A 26,397-nucleotide genomic window follows, 5' to 3' on the forward strand; every position below is an offset into this window, starting at 1 on the left:
GGATGTAAAACTTATAGATTTCATTTCATTTTAATTTTTTAATCCTAAATAAAAAGCCTTCGTACATACATAACGATCATTCTAAAGTAATTCATCTGTTACAGAAAAGGTTACCTTGCTCTGAGAACGGAGTTATCCAACAAATGATCAACGCTTGAGATTCCATCTCCCTTTGGACTGCAATCGCGCACGTGCAACGCAGCAGAACACAGCGAGAACTCGTCAAAGTACCTGTAAGCACAAGAAAAAGACACAATGATAATAATTTACAAAACTTCTGCGTAACACTCAATATTGTAATATTCTGAAGATAGGGTCAATAACGTACACAGGAGTTTTAACCCTTCATATTTTTATGATGAAAATATCTTATATAATGTTTGTACAAAATTTCTGTAAGTCTTTAAACACTCTAAATAAATGTTTTTAGCGTAGGATATAAATAATGCTCCTCGGCATACTATGTTGCCTCGGGAAGATAGGATGTTGTCTTAGTCCAAGGCAGCATCAGACGGCCTAGTCGTCTGAGGAACCTGCTCGAAATGGTTTTCATTGACATTAGAACTCCTTGTATATCTTCTGTGCAGATTCTGACGAATTCGTTGGAAGATGTTTGGTGCTTCAAGTATTTGTCCTGCAGGTCCACAATTATTTCTACTAGAATTTCAAAAGTCTCCACTGGGGTCTCATAAGCAAGCTCTTCATGGAACCCCAAGAACAAAAAGTCCATAGATTATAAGTGTGGTGAGCACGCAGGCCAAGTCACTGGGCAACCAATTTTTCCAGATATGTTGTGTAGACATCCACGAGCTTCTGCAGTGAAGTGTGTAGCTACATCATTATGCTGAAACTACATTTGCTACGTACTAAAAATGGAACATCTTCCAAGAATTGAAGGAGCACTTCGTTCTGAAATGTAAGATAACAGTCCCTGTCAAGGCATGGAGGTAAAATATATGGATCTATCAGCTGGTCTTCTAGTATTCCAGTCCAAACGTTGAGCGAGATGAAATTGGGAGTCTCTGCAATGCACATCGTGGGGATTTTCAGTTGCCTATGCGTTTGTTTCTTGTGTTAAGGTACCCGCTTGCGCGAAGAGAGCTTCATCACGATATAAGAGGAAGCATGTAAACTGTGAATCTTCAGCTACTCCGGCAAGAAATCACGGACAGAATTGTCGGCGTGGAATTAAATCTTATGATTGCAACCTCTGAACCTTCTGGAGGTGATAAGGATGAATGTGCCTATTGCGAAGAACGTACCACACCGTCATACGGCCAATATTAAGGGCGTCTACAATAGCCCGAATGCTGGTGGAAGGATCGTCTTCAACACGTTGAAACACTTTTGCCTCCAATTTGTGTGAACTTTTCTGGGAACCCTAAGCTTGGTTACTAGAACCCAAACGATTGTTTCACGCAAACGACTTTCAAGCTTTGCAAATATGGTGAGTAAATGTTGTCGCATATTCGGAAAACGCTTCTGATATAGTCTCCTTGCCTCTCTCTCATGTGGCCTGGCTTATCCGTTTGTAAGAAACATATTAATGTACTCATCATTTGTGTGTAGATGTGACACTCGAAACTTGCATTTGATTCTTCCTGCAAATCGACTCGTCTGTATAACACCCACTGACATGAAGCGTCTGATTCTGAGACACTGCTAAAAGTGATGTGTTGTCGCAATTGTATCTTCGTTTGCACTGTTACGCACTTGGAAAAGAGTTCAAACTGCTAGGTGGCATTTTATGTAACTAAAACTTAAAATAGCAGATTAGAGGAGAGGCAACAACCTTGACAACGTCCGTTATATGCACGAACCAATCCTGCTTGTACAGGTTTCATTCGCGTCTCTCTCCATTCTTCGTTTACATAGGTGGATGCAAACTGGGCTCGAAGGCCTGAATGTCTTCCAGATCGTATCGATCCTCGTCATAGACACTGAAAATTATAATTTTACTCCTATTTATTAATTTTCTGCCGAATAATACAACATGTTTCCAAACTCATGAGAAAGTGCAAAGCCGTGATGCTGTCTTTGTTTCTGATAATCAGCAACACAGAATTACTTTCTTCCCATATTTTGTTCAGCAGTACCAAAGGACACTAACATGCAATAACCTGACAGAGTGATATTTTGTTTCTATATGATATCACTCACGGTTTGCAACACTGTCACCTCCGTGTCACTCGCGTTTCATATATTCGTTGCACTAATTGTATATACAGCATCTTGCTGCAATACAATATATTATCACTATTGGGTCCCGTGTTTTGAATTGTATTTACCATTTTCGAAAGTCAATAGTGCTTCGCAATGGACAACCATGTATCTCGCAAACGTTGCAGCAATCGCGCAAAAAAATATAAAGAAACTTCATCAGTTTGGCCCAACAAATCTACGCACAAGCTATGTAACATGGTCACTAGGATACCTCATAACAACTGAATCAATTAAAATAATGGGCCACTATGGGTCAGTGGTAGAGCGTTCACCTCTGGTGCATAAGGTCCTTGGTTCGATCCCAGCTCACGCTAAGTAAACTTTCTGATGGACAAATACCGTGTGCGTGGGTTTTCTCGGGGTTCTCGTATTCCCTTCCACTTTGTTCATTACACCATTTTGTTCATCTTTCGTCATCATCCTCTCCTTTACCCTAGCCAGTGGGACATAAAACTTAAAGATTTCATTTCATTTCAATTAAAATGACTCTTGGCACGAATATCACTCTTAGGTGTTCAAAGGATCTTTTGATATTATGTGGATAATTTTCGGGATTGAGGTGAGTGGGATAAATGTAAAAATAATCGAAAGCGATATTTATTACTGACCAATCTCTACCTTTCGGAATCATTTGAGTGAATAATGATACTCACGACGCTGTTCAAAGTCCAAATTGATCCCCGTCGACAATTGGGGAAGAAGTGCTGACATATAAAGATAATCGAAAACGACCGATATTAGTTCCCACTCTTCCATTCCATAGTTTTTGGGGTCGCTGAGATAAATAGTGTTACTCTCGATGCCGTTTAAGAGCAAATTCAGGTTCCATCTGCATGCAGGAGCAAATAGATGGGGGATGGGGATGCTAAATGGGATCTATTACGGATTTGTCTCCTTACGCTGTCATGGAAATGCGAATACTAAATGGGAAAAGGTTCAAATATATTCCATAAACATATTCTTCTCTTCCAAAGAAATGCTATTTTAGGTATTTGTACTTAAATATATTCTTATGTCTTTTCATTCCTTGACATATAGCTTCAAACTTTCGTCTATGTATAAGACGTAAACCTTTAAGTTTCTGTCGTCTTACTGGGAAATACCTACTGTGGCAGGTTTGACTTTAACCAGAAGAATTCTGGACTTTCCACATTACACTATAGTAAGGCGAGAAAAAACCGGCGGACAAAATCCACCTTAGGATGAAGTTGAAACTACAAGTATTGTGATGTCAAAACAATTTACCATAAGGTTAATAATACACTTTTAGGCGGCACGAGCATACAGGAAGCTCAGTTATGCTTTTGCTCATTTACTCGCTATCCTCTCTATGTCTTCTATGTTCCAATTCCTTTTCTTGGTAAATAAAAGAAAAAAAGCCCCTGGCACTAATCAGACGTTGAATTTTCCTGTTTGTTTTTACATTTTCATTATCTCATAGTGATGTTGGTAATCCACTTGATCATCAATCCTTGTGTAATCCAATGCCTTTATGCAGTACTAGTCATGACATCCACTTTTTACAAAGAAAAAAAGGTGATCATTGAAATCTAAGACATTCCAAACGCCTCTTCTATAACAAAGTAAACATGACTAATATAACTATTTATCACTTGCTGAACACCCAGGTAGTCGTTTCATAGAACCATGAAAATGCATTAGTTTTGTTTCCGTTTTAATTCTGTAAGATGAAGGGTAGCTTTGCCATTTAAAATTACCAATGACGTAGGCCTATATAGGGGGTGGCTATCGAGCCCAAGCCCCCCCCCCCCCGCGTCGGCACTCAAAAGAAAAAATATGCGCTTAGTCATGTGTTGTCCATAGCCCCCCTAATCCTAAATACGCCACTGAAAATAACCATACTTTATCTTAACATTTAGTGAACTAAAGGATACTAGTTTACTTGATCTATAATGCACTGGTTGGTTCATTTTTGTGCGAGAGAAAATTTCCGAATTCATGAACCTGTAACAGGTACTACTTACCTGTTCTGTTTACCTCTTATTTGCATAGGTTTAACTACCAACATGGAAACCTAACCCTTTCCGATTTTTACCAGAAAGTGTTACAATGAGACCTACAACATTACACAAAGGATTCCACTATGTTCACTACACTAGTAGGAACAGCCAAGCGTAGAGGTTCCTCTGGTTTCGTTACTATGTTCGTTTCTGTTCGGTTTCGTTTGGACGAAAACATCCCAATTACAACACAGAGAAATTGAATGTTATCCTGAATGGCGTTGCAGCCTTGTAGAGCAGACGACATGGTGCTTACTTGTAGTAAAGCAGCGAATGGAATATTTGTTCCTAGAAAATGCATGTTTTAGAATAACTTAAATATTATTTAGAGACTGATAAAAGAGAGAGAGAGGCTGTTCCATGGGGATATTGCCGTTGCCTCAGCAATCCAACAATAGACTTACTAATGTCCCATAAGTAGCGTCACAACTCGTACACGTCCAGAAAATAAACATGGGTACTCACATCATCAGGAGGTAGTACGTTGTTGAACATGGTCTACAAAAGTGCACCATGGAGAACGCAAAATTGCGAGTTACTTTTCTTTATTAACTCAAATTGAGACATTAAACATAGCAAGCCTCAAGAAAACATTTATATATATTTCAGACAGGAATGACAAATGAGCGCACGATTCACAATTAATTTGTCACAAACATTTCGATCTGGTTATACAGTATTGCAAAATGAACCCCGTGGGCATAAATCAACATCATATTTGCTGATCCTCAGAAAGCGTTCTAGCCATTGCAGAAGAGTTTTGGCATACCATATAACATTATCATTCAGTGGCTACGTGCAATTGGAAAGATGAAACAGGTGGACTCATTTAGTCGACAATACCCAACAAGAATCGCCGTTTGAAGATGTACAGTCCTCTGTGGAATAACCGGAAACGTTTTCTGCGTCGGATTGCCGCTTTCGATGAAACATGAATCTGCTCTGACAAGCGCAAACGGTAAGAACAACGTAAAAGTCGAATCTGATGAACGTCGATGACGATTTCAAAACCAAACTATCATTGTGTCGTTGGTATGGTAGTCTATGATGGGAAAAATCCGTCATGTTTTTCTCAGGTAAGGTGAACCGTAGAACCATCAATGCAGATCGTTATTGTACTGAATGACACGAAATTCATCTTACTCATATCTGAAAGCGTCCAGCAATGGTCAACAGACATGATCTCTTTCGGTTGCATGTTAATGCGCTCCCCACATCTCACGCAAAGAAGAGTATAAGATCTTCATGAGTTACATTATGAAACCTTCCTTACCCACTATATTCTCCGATATCTCTCCCACTGACTATCGAAAATTCCGGTGGAAAGACCGTCCCTGACGATCGGAACAGACACTGAAGAGACATGATGCGTGTCTCCTGAGACTCGCAAATCCTGCCTATTGCTTCATATTGAAACGTCAGGTGGAAAAGGCTAATTTACCTTCAACTTTAAGAAAATAGTTGAAAGTGACCTTTGTATTTTAAAAAATAAATAATAAAATACTATTTTTATTTAAAATTATGCGCATTTTCCTTGGGGATTAGGAATAAACTAGAGAAAGTGGACCAAATATGGAATTCGTTCCTATTATAAAATACATAATTATTTTCTTTGTTACGTGCTGCAATCGTATGAAATTATAGTGAACGTAAAACGCTGGTATTCCTTTCTCTATGTATCAGTAGTTTTACACCAGTAGAAAACAAAACCTTTTGTTTCGAGATAGACTGATTCTTTGAACCGATCGAGTTTTGGCCAGTTCTAGTTTTTCGTTGTATTGAACGAAGTATGTATTGTAATTGTGTTTATCTGGTTACAGTTACATATATACCGTTCTTTTAATAGTATAAATGTTAAATTAGCAGATTGCAGATGTGTGTGCGTTGGAAGATTAATGTCCAAAAAAGCGATTTCCTTAATATGGAATATTCCAAGATAGGCTCAGGCATGTGAGAACTAAAGAAAGAGTTTTGAAAAACTTTCAACTGAAACTTAAGACAAAGATATTACCTTTATAACACTTGTGGTGAGATATAGAAGCAGCTAGTGTATCTTTGGCGGGTCCTTGTGATGACTTAATTCGGAGTACTGACAAGAGTTTAAGGGAGATTCAACACTTCCAAGTATGATAAATGTGACGTCTTCTACATGTACAATGATTCGTACACTGTTGCTAGCTGAGACTCTATTTCTATGATTATATACATGAAACTTGAGTTTAAAAATATGTGCAGCATCATAGTTGAGAGAAACAGAACACACATAATTTTGTGGTCATCTAGTAGTCATATTTTCTTTTAAGAACTGGAAAATGAATTAACTGATCATTGCATTAAAACGGATCGACGGTATGTTGTGCTTTATGCTCTTGACATTAAATAAACTGATATTTTAATTCATTGAAATAAATATTTCAAACTCATTTAGCAAAAATAGTAAACCAGGAATCCTTAATGGATAGAAATTCTTATGAGGCTCATCCGACACTTTTTCTGAGAACTCCGCAAGGAACCTCCATAACAAGATTGCTTGATTTTGGATTTAGCGTCCCTTTCAGCAGCGAGGCTATATGAGACACGGACCTGCAGATTAACCTCTAACGTCGACATTACAGATCAACTTGGTAATGTCAATGACTTGGACGAGTGTGGGAGGAATCGTACCTCCACTTACTTTTTCTAAGAACATGGACTCATGCTGTTCTTCCAGTTTCAATTTTAGGACTCTTCCGTCAGTCTAGATTAAATGCGAATATTTACTACATTTAATGTTTTTAAGGTTTGTAGATCCCACTGCAGAACACCCTATCTTAATGTTTGATAGGCATTATTCCCATACTCGGATTTTACAAGTTTATTTTTGTTATATGGAAACTACATATCATTACAATGTGTTAACGTCTTCACTGCTTCAGCACGCAACCAATAAATATGGTCATCATGAATTCTTTCAAGGCTTATTATCGTAAAGAACTGTATCTACGTTCGACTGTTCACTGTAGCTCTATTCAATTTTATAATGTTCCAAGTTTACACACTTCTTGGGAAAATATATAACCAAATTTCCTCTCACTTTCTCATTCCACCAATTCTTCAATCATCATTTACTTGCTATAGTCATCGTCTCCCTTAGCCTAAAGGACATGATCGTGAGATATTAAACTGAAAGATTTCATTTCATTTGATGCAGATTACTATCACTGTTCATGGCACCATATGTTTGCAGAAGTTTAGGATTGATTTCAGTACTAGGCTATATGAGACTTGCACCTATAGTTTATGGTGTACTCCGAATCACGGTAATATGTTCAATGATCATCTACCTAAGACCAAGTCCAGTCAGCATGTGCACCAAAGGCGTGTGCGACAGTCAGTAGATTTTCCCACATTTCTGACACTAATACATTCTTTTTTCCTTTACTTAGAATGTTCTTTATTCTTCTCTATACTCACATTTTAAATGTTTCCAGTCGTATTTCGTCACAGTAAAAATATTAATCCCTACAAGGGGGCCGCGATATTTCAGTGGTAGAACACTTATCACTAATGTGTGGAACCCCTGGCTCGATTTCAGCTTGTGCTAAGCCAGCTTTGTGGTGAACAAACATAGTGTGCGTGGGTTTCCTCGAGGTTCTGTCGTTTCCTCCCACTTTCTTCATTCAACCATTTTATTCATGATCATCAACACTGTCTTCCTTAGCCTCGGCGCATAATCATGAATCTTTATTTCATTTCATTTCAATAAGCCATATGAGTCTTTCTTACTGAACTAACATCTTGTGCATTACACGTGTAGCATGAGGTCCTGCTTTAGATTCCCGGTGAGACTGCAGTATCCAACGCATGATTCAGATGCACTTTAAACTGTAGGTCTTGATCCATATGGCCTCGCTGCTGAGAAAGGACGTGAATACTATTACTAATTAATCAATAGCTAATCCTTACGTAACATTTGGTGATCCTTATTAACAACTCTTGAGTCAACGACCTACAAATACGTTTGCTTCCTTCATAAAGGTTTAATTTGGTATTAATATTCTTTCTTTTTTCTTTTTTGCCTTTTTCTTTTTTTCTCTTTTTATTAATATCCTCTTCATATTTCAAATCTTCGCTTACTTTTGTAGTTGCGTTCCGGAAGTTGATATATTTTCTGTCCGTCGATTGTTACGTTTTTACGTGGAAGATTTGAGGGAATTAATTAACATTCTGCACACAATTTTATAAATGATAGATTTGAAGCGTGTGGAAACATTACCGTGACTTGTGAAGGACAGAAAGTTTAAAACTTTTATGAAACAATATATAAAATGTAAATGAAATCGTTGTGTTTTGTCGTCCAGAAATATATCCTCTATTAGGGAAGTTACAGAAATACGTTACTGAAAGGGGTGGATAACCTTTGAAATATGTCGACGAATGACGACACAGGGAGAGAAAGAAAGAAAGAGAGAGAGAGAGAGAGAGAGAGAGAGAGAGAGAGACGGAAAATATGAAAAATTAATGTCATCAGCTGAATGTTTATTGACCTCCACGACATATGTTAGTTGAGTATATGAACCCAAAATGACCTGATTTTACAGTATCGTGTTTCTACACACGTTCTAATGCCATATGCATAATCCATCTTACAACATATAAATTCTTTTCTCTTAAATGTAATGATTAACCCTTACATTCATACTAGGAAAGAAAACCAAAATTGTATCTATAAATACAGAAATTAAAGTAACTATGTTTGTAACATAAGAAGTCTTAAACCACCAGACCGATCTCGATCAAATTTTCAGCATATATGAGGTATGGGCCTGAGATGATGATTATCATTCTACTTTGAAGGTGCAACTTGAGGAAGGGGAAAAACACTTAAAATCATCAAAAACGACTGATATTGGTGTCGAATCAATAGTTTTCGGGGTCACTGAGATGAACAATGATACTTCCGATACCGTTAAATCCAAATACAGACCTGTAACGTAACCCCTTACTGCATGCCGTGTCATATATGACACATACCCTTTTTTTTCACTTTAGCTTTTCTGTGATTTATCAAAGGCACCAAATGACTGTTTTGTCTGCTGTGTGAGATATTGACCTGTATGAATAAAAGATTTTGGTGTCATCTGGAATGTTCTTTGCGAGTTGTAAGTGTGTCATATATGGCACTTACTTATTTTTCGTCGGAATTAATCAATAATCTAAAATTCAAATTTTAATTCATTTTTCAAGTTCCCATATAAGGATTTCCAATACTGATTATTTTTTTTCACTAAAAGAAAAACACCATGCAGAAAAGGGTTAAGGAGGAGGATTTGATTGATTGATTGAGATAGATAGATAGATAGATAGATAGATAGATAGATAGATAGATAGATAGATAGATAGATAGATAGATAGATAGATAGATAGATAGAGAGAGAGAGAGAGAGAGAGAGAGAGAGAGAGAGAGAGAGAGAGAGAGAAATGATCGAAAATTACCTATGCTATATTAGTGGTAAATTCAAAGTTTTTGGGGTCCCTAAACTCATTGCTGACAGTTTTAGTGTCCTTTATGTCTAAAATGAAACATATTCTCCCTGTGCAAAGCACAGGTATTCTACTAGTTGAGGAATAAATGTTTTCTAGCCTACACTGTCTTTATATATTTCTGTCTTCTTTTCTATTGCAACCTGCAATGCTACTTAAAGCCAGAGTTCGAATTACCGTTGAGAACTCGTTCTGGTATAGAAGTGTTAGGTCGGCCGCACTTTGACCAGAGGGCAAGACAGCCAAGACAAAGTTCAGTATTGTAAGCATTGCAAAGAAACTCGTACCGCGTATTCACTCGAGAATGTGGTAAATGAAATCCTCTCTAACGCTGAGTCACAAAGACAATGAACTCTCCGGGTTCCCTCTGCCTTGGCAAGGATGCCGTATCTATGGTCAATATTGGCTGGCCTTATATACCGCTAAAGCTTAGTATTAAACATAACGGCGTAAATGTTTAAGGAAGACCCGAAATAATATCAATATTTGTGTAGTTTTCTACTGTTAAGGTCGAACGCACATTAATCAGAGGCAGGACAAGCCAATTTCAGGTACAGAGAAGCAGGAAACAATGAGAAGAAAAAGAAATGAGTACATTGATCATCTGTTTAAATCAAAACGTTGGGGAGACTATCAAGGGCGCCGATCCTGGGGAAACGGAGGGGACCGGGCCCCCCAAATCTCGTATGGGCTTCCATGTATTTTTTTATGAAATATGTAATTTTTATTCTTATATGTATTGTTGTATGTACTTTTTTATGAATGGGGTCCCCAAAGATACAGAGAAATCGGCGCCGTTGGAGACTATTCTTTAGCACGGCTTGAATGAATACGACGTACGACACTTTGTTGAATCCCTCACAGTACTCGGCTAGGCTGTGCTGAATCTGTCCTCTGTACAGCCACATTAAAAGATATTGGCTGTATGCTTGTATGTATTGGGTGGGCAAGACGACGTGAGATTTCGGTTGCAACGTAAACTACAAGTACATATGATGCCCGTAGATACATACTATTTACAAATAATGATGTAAATGATTGATAGTTTGATCCAAGTTGTGTATGCTACACAAAGTAGGTCTACTTGTGAATTCTTTCATCCATTGCAAGTTATTTACTAGAATTTGTACAACTGTTTTGCTCAAGTTTGTGGTAGATTTATGTAATGATGCTACATCGTTTGCGTATGAGTCTTCCGTACGAGAGAACCGGGTTCGATTCCCAGAGAGAGCTCATCCGGTTTGTATTTCTCCAAGTCTCATGTATCCTCGCTGTTCAAAGGAAATTCTAATCGAATCCAAAAGTAACAAAAGCCGCGGTAGCACAATTAGCAAAGGATCTCAGACAATTTGGCGGCCACGGGTACTATCTCCGGTGGAGACGGGAATTATTTTCTCGTTTTACCCTCGTTCGAAAGCGGATAACATGTTCCCCGAACCTAGTATTTGGGGAAACTTGAGATGGTAAAAATAGCCAGAGCGTTTTCCTAACTTAAATAATCCTGCATGTCCCGAAGTCAGGAAAATGTGAACCATTAGGTTACTTTCACTCAGCCTATGCTTTGCTCAGAAAGGAGTCGTCCATAATCTCTTAATACTGAACAATAATTGGATAGTGATCACTTGCAACCGAATAAAATAATGCAATACTACCATGCGGGTATCAATTAGCTACATTTAACCCTTTCGGACCTACTTGGCAAAGTGGCACACAAGAATGTATCCCTATTGTAATCCGCTCCTGTGTGGACACTAATTAAGATAACTTGATAATTGTTTTTTCGCCAAATATAATTGTACCATAGTTTATCATAATTAGTTTCTTTTTCTTCTTCTGAGGGTCGAATTTCGTTCTCAAATTTGAGTCCAAAATAAAAACAATTCGAGAATTTTCGAATTTGGAATTTATTCCCTTTCTTTCCCTGTTTCTTCCTTCGTTGTAGAGTGATCTCCTTAAGACTTGTCAGGTAGATACCTCGGATACATACCTAATTGCTGACATCAATTGGACTGGCCTACACTCAGTATTGCCAACCAGGCAAATAAAAATTCCAGTTTCAAATCTTTGTTATAAATCCGTCAACTTACGCCAGTCGAATATAGTTCCTTATTGACCAAACGCGGGTACAAATCCTTACAATGGGGCAATTATTAAACGCACGAAAAATTCGTATTTAGCTTCTAACCCTTGATTTTTCTAGTTTTTCCTTACTTTAAATTTTTGGACTTTTGAAACACTTGGGGGTTCTTTATGTTTCAAATAAATATTTTTTGCACATTAAGAAAACTATAAAATGATAGTTATAAAAACATGAAGTCAAACGTTACGACGGTGAAACGGAATGTGTGAGAGGATAATTTAGAGATGAATTAAACAACAATGATTGTGGGCGACATCTCTAAACTACAAGTAACATGTGAACTACTCACGACGGTGATAGTGCAAAACCTCGTAACTCATCAAAACGAAACTTTTCAGGAGAGAAATAAAACCGTTCTGCTTTTACATTATCTTATATGGGATACGAGGTTTTAAAAGTTAGTTTTTCACGTTTTTTATTGGGTTTTCGTTTACGAGCTTTTGCACACACGTAGATTCAGATGTGGGGAATTGAATGCAACCGAAATCTAAAATTCCATAAAAAGTGGAGATACCGGTATGTGGTTTTGCAATTACGCCCTCGTAAGATGTTTATATATTAGGCAGGTCGTCGTTATGGTAGGGCAGGTTCTACACTTTTAGAAAAAAGTTTGCCTCGCCGACCTATTTAAGTGCTGAACGCTTTGGACTTTGCTGGATGGACGCTCTTACACGCAGCACATTTTCTAAAGCTTTATATCCAAACTTCAATAGTTTCTCTATCCTGAACAAAATTATTTCGGCCAAGTCCGAACCTAATGCGAAATGCCCGCCGAGTAGTAATCACACAACCACCATTACGATATACTTCCCCACAACAAACATACGATGCTCACGACGACACGCCATTGCAACTACTGAAAATCGTAAATATACCGATATCGATCGATACTCCCTCTGCCACGTATCCTCACTACAACTCACACAGCGCCTCCTCCAAATACGGTACGTTTTTTTGCCGGATCCTGTGTGTGTGTTTTTTTTAAAGGAACTCACGCCATGCTATAGGATTGTTTATAAAATGTGAACAAAATCGGCTAACTGTCCGAAGATACATTTGCCCCAAATAATAAATTACATGTTTCGGATGTCTTCAGAAGAAACGGCTTACGCCATATTATATAGTGTTCTTAATGAAATATTCATTCATATAATGTAAGCAGAATAGCATGATCACATTTTGGTAACTCAATAAAAAAAAAACTCAATCAAGAGTAGATTAGTCCTTGTGGTTTTCTACGGAAGAAGTACCTCCAGAAAAATATTTTAGAGCTGTGCACATTTGTCCGAGAAATATATATATGTACAAACTTCTGAGCAGTTTTTGAGACTACTGTCTGAAAGTAATTTCCCCCTAATGCTAGGGTTGTCATATGTCCGTATTTTGTACAGACTGAATTTTTGGATAAGTATAGCACACAGCATGAAATAGGAAAATTTCCGTGTTTCACAGTTTTTGGAGGTGCCCGAAAATTTCCGATTCGGGAATTACTAAAATCTCGGGTGAAAAGAATTGTATTTTCATCACATAGCTTATATTTTAGTAACTATTAATAAAGAAGGTCTTAAAAAAAGTGTACCATTTTTCCATCCCAGGATTCTGTTGGTTAGATTTGATATACGTAATCTAATGGCATGATTTATTATATTCGTGTTGATGAAAAAAATATATAAAACATATTAGTTTCCTATAGTGTTTTAAGTGTTACAATAAACAATTGTGTGATAACCTAAAAAGGTGACTTTTAGATCAGAAATTTCAAAATATTTGTTCTGAGTTTGGACATCGTATCTTTGATGGTTCGTCATTCTAAGCCTTGTCCGTATTTTGGATCAAAAATTTATGGGAACCCTACCTAATGGTATGGCAACCCTGCCTCTTACACATTTTTACAGGAGAAACAGATTATGCCATGTTGTTACGTTGTTAACGAAATATATACATACATATACATACATACATATTATATTATATTATATTATATATATATATATATATATATAGAGAGAGAGAGAGAGAGAGAGAGGAAAGAGAGAGAGAGAGAGATAATGTATTTATTCTAAGTGATATGATTACAATCGTTGAGTGGGTCTAGATAAAATTTTCTTAACAAAACTTTCCCCAAAGAGTAAACTACCCTTGCGGACTGTTTGAGAAATTGTTTACAAAACAGTATGCGTTGTTACCGAAATATATATTTATGAACTATGAGCACAATTGTCTAAGAATTTTTTTTAGAGAAAATTGAACGATATAATGGGTGATATCAATAAAACGGACAAGTTACTCATTATTCCCAATTTTAAAGTAGGTACTCGCATTGGTATCAATAAAAGGAGAAATGAGCACTACTAGTCTCGGCTGACCTCGGAGAAGCTGCGCTCGTTTGGAGAAACCACACTTGTATTCTTGAGCCAAGTAACTACTCCGCGTTTCATATCAATAAAAATCAGAGACTCCTCTGTGTGCAAGTAACTTCTCCAAATTTGTGGAGCAAGCTAAATAGGTGACTCCGAGCGAAATATGGCAGAGTATATGATTGTTTTGCACCGTAGAAAAACTTATAAACTGCATAGAAATGTTGCAAATGGTGATTACAAAAAACATTAAAGGTTCATGAAAGAAAGCTTTTCTTGAAGAAATCACAACTATCAGGTTCATATATTCACGTACACACACATATATTAACAACAACAACAAAAGTTTCTAGAAGATTTTGAACAAAATTATTGTTCACAGCTACAAATTCGACTTTGCCCACTTTTTTGCTTTTTTACGGCTGCCTAACTTTTCTTTCAGTTTTAAGTTCAAATACCTGACACGAATAAATGTTCGCGTTTTCACAAACTGATGAATGATGTCCTTTGCTAGTAATGGAAATTTATTAGCTAATGTATTTTTCATTTCTCTAATAACACCTGGTTTCCGGTTTAAGACTTCTGGAGGGTGAAGGGAACAAAATTCTCTTTCCATCTGCTGTACAGTTTTAAAGAACTCTTCGCTGAGCTTGTAGAGGCCACCCCGTGAAATAACATCAATCCAAGATTTTTCTTCCTGAGGAACAGACGGAAGCTCATCTGAACGCCGCCCTAAAGTTCGGTCTATATTACTGCATTTATGTGCCAGATACCCAGCAATGTAGTACAGGCCATCACTAGAGCAATCAGTTGGCCTAGTATTAATGTCAGTGTTTGCGGTTGGAAACTGTAGGCCACTTCCTCCTGTCTCGTTATTTCCGTTGATCTTCTGCTTGTTCATTCACCAATCCAGATACCATTTCGCTGACAATACTTTCATCTAGTGATCCTTCCAAATCGCACCTTTTTGGCTCATTGTCACACTGCTCTTTGGTTGGAGCTTTCAGTGACAGGCTTCCTATGTTGACTCCAAGCAGCAATAATCTCAACGTATTTTTGAATTCGGTTGGAAGTGGATGATCGTAAAACCCACCTATTCCTCGAATACGTGAAAAAAGGTTTCCAAGGACATCTTGATTTAGCCTTGCTGTCATTATGAACTTCATTTGGTATCTTTCTTTCATATCTTGATGAAGACCCAACAAAGCATTAATAGATTGTATGATGCCTTGTTGAAAAGGTAATAATTTGGTAGCACCATCCACACGCAAATCTGACATCATCCTCTTCATTTCACTTAATACTTTCGTTTGTTTCTTCAAATATGTCCCGAATGCACTTTTTAACTTATTGTCAAAGTTTTCTTTTACATAGAAGTTCATAATATCAAACCAGTCATTCACAAGCAAGAAAAAATTAACGGCTTCATCCTCATTTTCAAAGAAATAAGAAGTTGCCTTGCTCGTCTTCTTTGAAAAGAGTTGCGTCGCATAAAACACTCGCTGTCTTTCGCGCCCTGAAACACACAGATGGGCATCCGTAATACTTAGGGGTAAGTGAAGTTCACTTTCGTTTCTTTCCAACACTCTCTGTAGTATCGACTTCGTAATCACGGTTTTTGAAGGCAACACCAGTCCTCGGTCGAGAAAATGATTACGAAGTAACTTTAGCATGTGTGGGGTATCTGCAAACACCCAAATATTGCTTTTGTTGTCTGATGGATTTACAAAAAAGGGACGAGTTGAAGTTACACTTAAGTCTTGCCAAACTTTCCTATTACCACCCCCTAAATCTGACACGCAAGCAACGACATTAAATCCAGCTTTCTCCACTGCCTGAATTGCTGAAAACAGAATGTCTTTTGTCATTTGAACGTCAAAATCATAATAAATTGTTTGTTTCCATGGAGCATTGAGTCCGCGAATTAAAATTACTTGTGCATTCTTAAATGGTCCCATGATTCTGTCACTTTCGCTATCGTATGCAATTTTCGAATAAATGTTCATTTCATCGAAAGCTAACACGCAACACTTTTTGTCTTGAGAAAGAGTTTGTCCAAAGCATTTCATTATATCAATAACACTGTGCAGTATACCAGGTCTACATTTAAAGTTTCTGGTCCAGTTTCGCAAAGTAGTCAGACCTGGCAGAGGAATCTTAATATTTTTCCGAACATGGTGATACGCTTTCCTAGATACGTGTTTCAAATCCAGGGCATTTATTATGTCTTTCTTGGACCAAACCTTTGGCCTGAGTTTACCTTCGACAAGGCATTTACTTTGCTATTTTTGGAAATATTGGTTGGAGAACATCACTCGCTTTCTTTTCCAGCTCACGCGTAGATGTTTTTGATGTACGCAATTGAACTAATTGTTGTTTTAAAGAAAGGTTTTTCTCTTCTAAAACCTTAGTTTTATTCCGTAAACGATTGTATTGTTTACGTAATTTGGCTATGGTCTTAACACTTTCCTTGTGCAGTTTCTGAAGTCGCTTTACTTGCTTTTCTGCTTTTTCAAGTTTCAATTTTAAATGTTGGGAGACGTTTTCGTCATCGACGGTAGTTCCATTGCTAATACTGGTGCTCTCTTCGGAGGAAATAGTGCAAACACGTTTACGAGGCGACATTTCTTCAAGTCTTTCAATTGCCCGTTTACGTACCTGGCGTTTAATTGAGCGTTCATTTCGGTTTATTTTTCCATCAGTCTCACTGATACTATTACAACAAGGCAAAGACACTGATTTTACTGCAGTACTTTCTAGAAGGTTTACACTAGGAACAGCGTTTTTTTTTCAACTTTGTGCTACAACTTAAATTTAATAATTCTGCTTTTAAATTACGTTCGTAATCTGACTGCACAAAATGCGAGGAGCACACTGTTGCTGTTTTTGCGTTTATTCTGTCCTTTTCTCTTGCACTTCACACTCCAAGCTTGAGAAATCACTGGATCCTTCGGAAATCTGAAATAATTTATATTTTCTGTTTTTCGTGCATTGTTCGTACACGTAGCAACTGCACAATTGCGCGCCATCACGTACACACGGACACACACACACACTAGCGTTTCACACACAACATAGACACGAAAAGCACAAAGAAGATAATCTTCAAGAAAATAGTTTTAAGAAATTCACCTCAGAGGTCCTCAATATGTAATTCGCGCCTAAACACACACAAAAAAATTGCTCTCAGCGACTGCAGCGTGTGGCTCTTGTCCCGTGAGTGACGTCAGGGGGTGGCAACGCCCACAGGACACATTCTTCTTCTTCGGGAAGGCAGACTGCGCTACTTTCTCAGTCATTATTGTATAGGTACTTTGGATGCAATTATTGCGAAATCTGAAAACTGGATTGTTTCCGGCTAGTGCGCGTAAGATGCAAGCGGCAAAGGCAGAGTGGCAAGAACAATTTCCTTTTCCGGGTGCTATCGAAGCACTTGACTATACACACGTGGCAATAAAGAAACCTAGTATTTTGGAAACGAATACGCTAATAGGAAGAGCTCCGTCGTGCCTGAACGGTTAGCGTACATGTCTCTTGGCGTGGGAGACCCGCGTTCGATTCCCGGCGGGAGCTCATGCGGTTCGGATTCCACGTTAATCAGCAGGTCCCGTCTCATATAGCCTCGCTACTGAAAGGGGCGTTAAAATCAACTCAACTCAACGTTGATAGGAAGGGAGTAGACTATATATATGTGAATGTATTTTGTTGATGCCAAGGCGAAAGGGGACACGTATGGTGTGGAAAACACAATCAGATGGACGTCCTTTATGACGTGACTGGCTGGACTTCTTTAAAAAGGCAACAAAGGGGCCAAGTGTCTGATTTCGTTCTTAAAGCCAAACAATCTACAAAGACCTTGGACAACACGTGATATGCGTTTGTCGTGTTAATCTTGATATTGCTGGATTCGAATGAACATCCATCAGCTGCAATAGGTTCGTTCTCATGGTTTCAGTATTACTTTCTTGTTTATCGTCTTTCTTTTTCAAATTAGTTTTTTTTTAATTTATTCTTGTTCGAATATTAAAGATTCTCTTTCGGATTTGTGTCTCAGTCGTAGATGTATTTGATATTTCATTGCATTTCACTCTAATTGCTTTCAAAGCTTCGACTTTCCTTCGTTTACTTTCTGCTAGCTGTTACTGCCACAGTGCCAGTTGAAAACTCTTTTATAATATCCACAAATGTACTTTAATTGAAATTGTCGTTGCTACTTGCCCTTTCCATGATGTTTAGGATACTTCGCCAATAGGTTAAGCACAACGAAATGACCGCCCAACAGATGGGAGAAATGAGTAACTACTCATTTTATTGATATGACTCACTGCCACGCGCAGAGGAAACGCGAGTGAACGTTCATAAATCTTTAGCAGTTTAGACCTGAGTAGTGGCTTGTTTTATTGATACAAAATTGAGGGAGGGGATTACTCCAGGTGTAGCTACTCCGATTCTCGAGCAGGACTTTTCAGGAGTAGTTACTTATTTTTATTGATATCCCCCAATATTCCCCGCTAGGATAGTCTAGGTTGCCCCGTTTTGGAATTTCTCAGGATAAATTATTTACGTCACATTATAGGGTAATTACTGAAATATTTATTTATGAAATAGCTTCTAAACAAAATTACCCGTGGCTGTGATATATTTGGGAAAATTGTCAGAAGAAAACTCATCCCGTAGACTAAACATCCTCTTGTGAATTCTCGAATGACAGCTACTTATACCATTGTGCTTTCATTAATAAAATTAGGCTCTGGTTAACCCATCACCTGGTCCATTATTGACTCTACCTAAATTTCAATATTAAGATGGATATCCCAGAAATAGGAATACAAAATAGGAACTGGATTCTTTTGGCTGAGGACGGAAGGCAATGGAGAGCTTTTGTGAATACTGCATTGAACTTCCGGGTTCCATCGGCCAAAGAGTTAGTAGATCTAACGTTAGAACTTCATATCTGGTTTTGAGTCAATTGAAACGTTTTCTCTGATGTCCTATTTTAGAGGAGGGCGAATAATAATCTACGGAGGGACAAGGCCTCCCCAGGCTGACTACAGGCCTGAAGTTGATTGAGGTTGTGTTATGAGATGGTATGAGTTCCAGAACAATTGATGTAGAATGAGGTTAAGAGTAATGAGGTGTGAGTTGGAGAACGATTGAAATTGACTGAATTTGTTAATTATTATTCGCAAGGTGATACCTAATAGAGCTTTTTGTTCGTGTACATTCCAAAATCCCACAAATAAAACGTAAAGACGTGTACTACTGTTGACTTTAGACGAATTTCAACCCAACGCTCTTCTTTTTCAGCTAGACGAATTTCAACCCAACGCTCTTGTTTTTCAGCTAGACGAATTTCAACCCAACGCTCTTGTTTTTCAGCTAAACGAATTTCATCCCAACGCTCTTGTTTTTCAGCTAAACGAATTTCATCCCAACGCTCTTGTTTTTCAGCTAGACGAATTTCAACCCAACGCTCTTGTTTTTCAGCTAGACGAATTTCAACCCAACGCTCTTGTTTTTCAGCTAGACGAATTTCAACCCAACGCTCTTGTTTTTCAGCTAGACGAATTTCAACCCAACGCTCTTGTTTTTCAGCTAGACGAATTTCAACCCAACGCTCTTGTTTTTCAGCTAGACGAATTTCAACCCAACGCTCTTGTTTTTCAGCTAGACGAATTTCTTTTTCAGCTAGACGAATTTCAACCCAACGCTCTTGTTTTTCAGCAGTTATGATGACTACCAATATTATTCGGTCCTAGCCAACATGGTTTACTGTAAAAGATCACAAACTACTCCAAACGTATCATGTTCATACGCAAATCTTGGCCCCCTAAGTTTTAATAAAACTAATATAATAATCTCTTCTTTGTGAACAATCCTAGTTTTCTCGATGAAGTTATTTCTGTTTTCAAAGGAGTTAAATTTCAGTATTTTAGGCACAGTCCTAGAAAATTCTCAAATAAGGGAATTGCTCTTCCAATATTTTTTCAGAAAGGAAAATTCCAAAAGAGATAATAGCTTGTAAATAGCTCTTTAGTGCCATCTTTACAATAACATTTTAGACTTAGAGGCCAACAAATATTTACTGGCGATATAAGTTGAACGGTTGTTATATTGAACCAGATATTAATCAGTTAGTCGCGAAAAGTCAACACAAGAGTAACTTTCAATTGAGGATACTTTTACTCAGGAGACAAGCGCATCAAAAGGCTCAATTTGGAAGGGGTGCATAGCTTCCTGTTTGTTTGAAATGCAGAATTTTACATTAAAACTCTAAAAAGTAGTTTTAATGTAAAATATATAAATATAGGCCTATAGAAAAGTAGTAGCCCTATTTCGGTTACGGCGTACAATCACTACACTCACATGCAATCGCCAGGACCAGGAGTGCATATTGTATCACGAATTTGGACAGCCCTAGCTCTGAAACTATGAACTTTTCTATACATAGACTGGATTTAGTCGATGCACTCTTTTCGTTGTAAATATACACTATCTACAATGAGAAGCTAGCAGTGAAAATAGCAACCCTTTCTGAAACTTCCTGGCGTCATGTTTCCGTTTGGGGCTTAAAAGAAAGAGGAGTTTTGCAAAAGCATAGTTTAAGTCGATTTTCAAAAGGTTGAAGGAAAAGGATTCTCCAAGTAAAACAATATAACATTTGTCAGGTAGGGAAGGAAATAGAAGCCAGGAGAAGAGAACATTTTTTTCCTGCATAACACTTGCGACCCTCTTTGAAATATTTTCCTGCGTTCTATGCATCAGTGTTGTCAGGGATAAAGAATATTGTCACAGGTCACTTTTGAAGAGTTTCCGTGTGATTAGTTATTTTTTTTTTATTTATTGGTGCACCCTCTCAGATAATCCTCGATATATATAAAAATTGAAAAACTCTTGACTCATAGTATACTAGACAACATTTTAAAAATAATTTACATTTTCCAGCATTTATTGAGATATGAAGTTCTTTCCTGCACTTTAACAAATAACAATTTATTTTAGTAATTGTACTCCTTTGTCAATCTTCTTTGATTAATTTGCACTTCAATTTCTATGTGCATCTAATTGTTTCTGCCTCTTTCAAACAAGAGATAATTACGAAAAAGGAAAAGAGGATGTTCCCCAAGAGAAAATTGTTTTTTGTTCATGGTATTATATTTGTTTACATCTCGAGACGTTATATTGTCAGGAAAGTGTAAATATCTTCTGTATTGATGGATGCAGGTAAATCCAAACATTTTTGTATTTTCTAGGCAAATATAAATTAAACGAAGCTTTTTGACTAGATACATCTTATTTTCATTTGTTTCGGAAGCTTTCGATGATTTTGAATCAGGCTACGATCAATATTGTTTGTTTACATCTCAAAGCTGCAGATTATTTTCCTTGCCTGGGCAAATTGAATAAATGAGCTAAATTTAGAACATAAACACTTGAAAATATTGGAGTTACCTGTGGAATGAGGAAAAGAAGCAAAATCTTTCCAGCAGACACATGGTATATATGGCTTACTCTCCCCCTCTCAGCCATTTTCCTTTTACCATCAACATCGTTCGAATACAATATGTTTTCATATATAAGCCAAGTCAATTTTTTCCATTTTTTAATCTCCACTTTTGTTTGTTTTCCATAAGTTTTACTTCATTGTTTGTTTCGTTCCAATCTTTTAACTATAGCATTTTTCTGTATAGCTGCAGACAAAATAATGCGACTTGAAATAAATGAATCGAAGACAAAATGTATATGGAAATAGTTTCTCCAGACAAGGGATACGGACAAAATCTCTCGTTGAAACATCGCCGTCCAAAACCTCGCGTGGCCAAAACCTGACCGTCTTAATCCTCGTGGGTCAAAACCTCGCCGTCCAAAACCTCAGGGACCAACATCTCACTTGGCCAAAATTTTGCGGGATGAGATGAACCCCCCTACATTATGTGTCACGGTCAAAGTGAAATAAAAAACATCCCAGGCCCTAATCTCAACTATGTGGCAAATTTGATCGAAATGAAATATTTAAGTTTTACGTACCAGGGTTAGATCGGTCTTATGGTTCAAGAGATATTAAGTTTTATTAATTTTTATACATCTCTCCCTCCCCCTCCCCTAAGTTCCACCGTCAAAATGAAATCAAAATCATCCTAGGCCCGAACATCATCTATGTTTGAAATTTGAGATCGGTTGGCTGTGTCAAGAGATATGATGTCACAAACATCATTTTCATTTTTATATAAGATTTCCAAAACATGCGTTAGAATTGTTTAGTTGTCATTATTTTAATGCAATTATGTGTTACTACTAAATATATACATATAGCAATGTATAGAACATTCTACATCGAAGAAATCGTCGTGAGGGGGTTTTATACTAGGCGACATTTCTTCCTAGGCGAGATTACGTTCCACGTAGTTTAGGCCAGGTGAGATTCTGTGTCACGAGATCAGGACCGCGAGGTTTTTTCCAGGCGAGATTTTGGGACGCGAGGTTTTGGACGATGAAGTTTTGGCCCAGCGAGATTTTGGGGGGCGAGGTTTTATCCAGGAGAAATTTTGTTCCGCGAGGTTTTTGGCAGCGAGCTTTGACTAGTGGAGGTTTTGGCCCGCGAGGTTTTGTACCTAAACTAGCTGTAAGGGGGTATGGTGGTTCGGTGGTACAGTGATCACTTCTGGTCCGATGGCTCTCTGGTTCCATGCTAGGTCGTAAGTGTGCTTTGGATAATATCACGTCCGTAGTTTTTCTCGGTGGTCTTTCGAAAAACGAAATGAAATCTTTAAGTTTTACGTTCCACGGTTATGCTGGTTAGGCTAAAGGAGACGGTGATGATGAGTAACGAATGAAATGGTGAAATGAATAAAGTGGGAGGAAACGAGAGAACCCCGAGGAAATCCACCACAAAGTTCACTTGGCGGGGGCTGGGATCGAACCCGACACCCCAAGCATCAGAGGTGAACGCTCTATCACTGAGCCACCGCGACCCCTCGGTGTTATTTCGATTCCTCCCACACTGCCATTCCATCATTTCGTTGTATAATCATTCACTTTGACTAATCGTCTGTCAAAGGTAGTCTAACGGAATAATCGAGTTCATTATTTTCTGTAATTCTAGCCTAAATAATGGTGTGCATAAAGGATTTTAAGATAAGTGTGTAATAGATACAAAAATTCTTATGGTTATGATGTATCGAACTGAAAACGTAATTTCCGTAAATTGTACCTACAAATATAGTTGAATTTTGACGGAGTATACAGCGTTGAAATTGTTGCAGCTAAATTCTAAATAAAACTTTCTGTACTTGTATTTTATTCAACGCGCAATTGTTAACTTGAACATAAAAAATAAGGATTTACAACAACAACGAATTCTATTCGTTGTGTTTAACGAAATTTTAATATCAGTTTGTTTTTTTTTATTTTATAGACAATCACTTGTCCAGGGGGAAATCACCCCAAACTTCAAAATTTCCCCCGGAGTCAAATATACATTCATGCCTATTGTAGGTTACCAGTATATGCACAGTGCAGGAAATGGTATGGGTCAGTGAAAACTTGATCCACGACCCACTGACCCACCACACACTGAGACAAATTCTGACCCATGACCCACTCGTGAGGTACTCAATTCTTCGCAAAAAGATCGTACTCACACTCCCCCCTTAGAATATGTATTATAATGAAAGCGATATGATATCCGTTGAAATTGGGTTCTAACCATATACCAAAAGTAATTTCATTTGGCTTCGACATTTGGTCGTGATGCTCACACACACATAGCTACATTCAATTTTTTATACCTAGGTATAATAATTCATATATTAGAAGTGATTCAAACATACGTTTCTCAGTAATCAGCTCGTCAAAAAAACTCACAGGCTTTGTCTCGAAAGCCAAGTAGTAAGATCTATTGCTGTTATTACAATTACAAATATCAATATCCAAAAGTGTCTGAAATTATTTTTTACTTACATATACTCATCTAGAAAATAAGTAAGTAGAAACAAATGAAAAACGAAGAAAAATAGAGGCCTTGAAAGTTAATCGTAGACAAATTCACCAGTGTTTAGAAAATGCTGTCTACAATGCACTGAGCAGAAATGAAATGAAAGATTTGAGTTTTACGTCCCACGGTTATGCCGGTTAGGCTAAACGAGACGGTGAATATGAGAAATGAATGAAATTGTGGAATGAAGAAACTGGGAGGAAACAGGAGAACCCCAAGAAAACCCACGTGCACGGTGTTTGTCCACCACAAAGTCCACACGGCGAGAGCTGGGATCGAACCAGCGACCCCAAGTACCGGAGGTGAACTCTCTACCGCGCCCCCCAAATGCACTGAGCAGAGTGAGTCTGCATGTTGTACTGGATCGGTGAGTCATAGTGGGTCATGGTACAGCGGGGGACACTTCTAAATGGTACAGCCATATGGAGATTTACGGCTAAGGTGTACCATTTAGAAGTGTCCCCCGCTGTAGGACAGAGGGTCTGATCGAGTCACAGTGGGAGGTGGGTTGCAGGAGGTCACATCTTATTAAACCACGACTCACTGTCCGACTCACTTCTCCACAGTGTGCTATTTCAACCCCGTATATTCAAAATCTCCCGGGAGAAAACTGAAATCAACACAGTCCACTTCTCCTTCAACTGAAGCCAAAAGAAGTGTCAAGGAAGGAATGTTACCAAAATAATTTAAACCAATCAGGCGAAGGGTAACTAGCGTTCTCAGTTTGCAATCGGGAGGCACTGCGCTCGAATGTGGTTACCGGTCTTTCAAACTGTATTTTCCAGACTTTCTTCAGTTTTTTTAGACGAATATATGAGGATATACCATTCAAACATAGGTCTTTTTCTATTGTTGTTGTGGTTCTTACTAATTTTATGATTCTAATATGAACTGGCCTCTAAACCTGCATTTGGAAGTTTTTAATAAGTATTAAATGCCAATTTATTTTTAAATCACAAAGGAGTCTAACATGGGAATGAAGATTTTCATCATAATAGGCAAATCATACATCATTCCATTTGAAACGAAAAAACAAATACAAATTATAATCAGCAGATGTAACGTTAAAGCTGTTAATTATAATTTTTCATTAGTTTAAAATTCTACCTGTTTCTTTGTTTAAGTTGAATTTGTTAATAATGATATATTTTGGTCTAAAATTGCTTTTAAAAATCTGCTTTATAAAATGAATTTAATCTGATATTACAATTTTACCTTTCCAATCCACACCTCTCTCCTGATTTAATAATGCAAGCCTCTGATCCGCTCAATATTTGGCTCTTTTCAGTGAACAAATAGTTTTGCCCATATCACGTTATGATTAACACCTGTGTACATGGTACTATAAGGTAGAGGTCTGCACGGGTTCGGGTCGAGCCCGCGGGCCTTTTCGGACCTAGCTTTGTACAGCGATATTGATTGGACTGTTTTTTCTGAAGAACTTTTAAAGCATGACTACAAAATTAATACCCTACTTGCTGTAAATAAATACAATTTTGCGTTAAATCATTAAGTTCCTGTAATTCGGGCTCATTTGATTATCACATGAGCTCGGGCAAATTCGGGGCTAAATGCTAGAACACATTTCGGACTAGGGTCGATAATCACGTTAAATGTTCACGTTCTTGAATTAAGAAGTACGTAATGTAATACCAACACCTTGAAAATATACTTATTTCTCACTTCCCATTTTGCAGAAATTGTAACTATTCTGTACTATTGCTAGGAAATTAAACAATTAAATTAAGTCCGAATATATAATAGTACTGTATTCTTTTACTGAATATATTTTCCTAAAAACAGTATCCTCTACTTCAGTTTTCCTTGATATCTCACTCCAGTATTATATACGTTGTGTGCTCAGAGCCATCTAGGGTTGGCTCTTCACACCCTCAGTGTCTCTTACGGTCTTTCTTCAAAAAGCTTTTATCCGGTTGGGAAGAGAGGCAAATTAAAATGTGAAGCACCTGAATTGGAACATTGTTTTGGTGTGTATGTATATTGTTCGTGAAAATTCAAGCCCCTTAAAATAATGATGGACGTGTTTTTGCGTTTTAACATATTCTTAGTCGTTTCAAAAAATGAAATCTTTAAGTTTTACGTCCCACGATTATGCCGGTTAGGCTAATGGAGAGGTGA

General features: G+C 37.7%; 1 protein-coding gene across 1 annotated transcript in view; it reads right to left on the minus strand.

Annotated features, from left to right (window-relative positions):
• Positions 1–26,397, minus strand: part of LOC145686791 (uncharacterized) — a 759,437-nt gene that overhangs the window by 117,043 nt on the left and 615,997 nt on the right. The window contains exon 14 of the mRNA XM_081760448.1: positions 115–231. Within this exon, the coding sequence (XP_081616574.1) occupies positions 115–231 (117 nt within the window). The remainder of the gene's footprint in view (positions 1–114; positions 232–26,397) is intronic.

This window comes from Thermobia domestica, chromosome 5 (assembly GCF_964235325.1).
Source record: "Thermobia domestica chromosome 5, izTheDome1.hap1.1, whole genome shotgun sequence".
In the NCBI taxonomy this organism is placed as follows: domain Eukaryota; kingdom Metazoa; phylum Arthropoda; class Insecta; order Zygentoma; family Lepismatidae; genus Thermobia; species Thermobia domestica.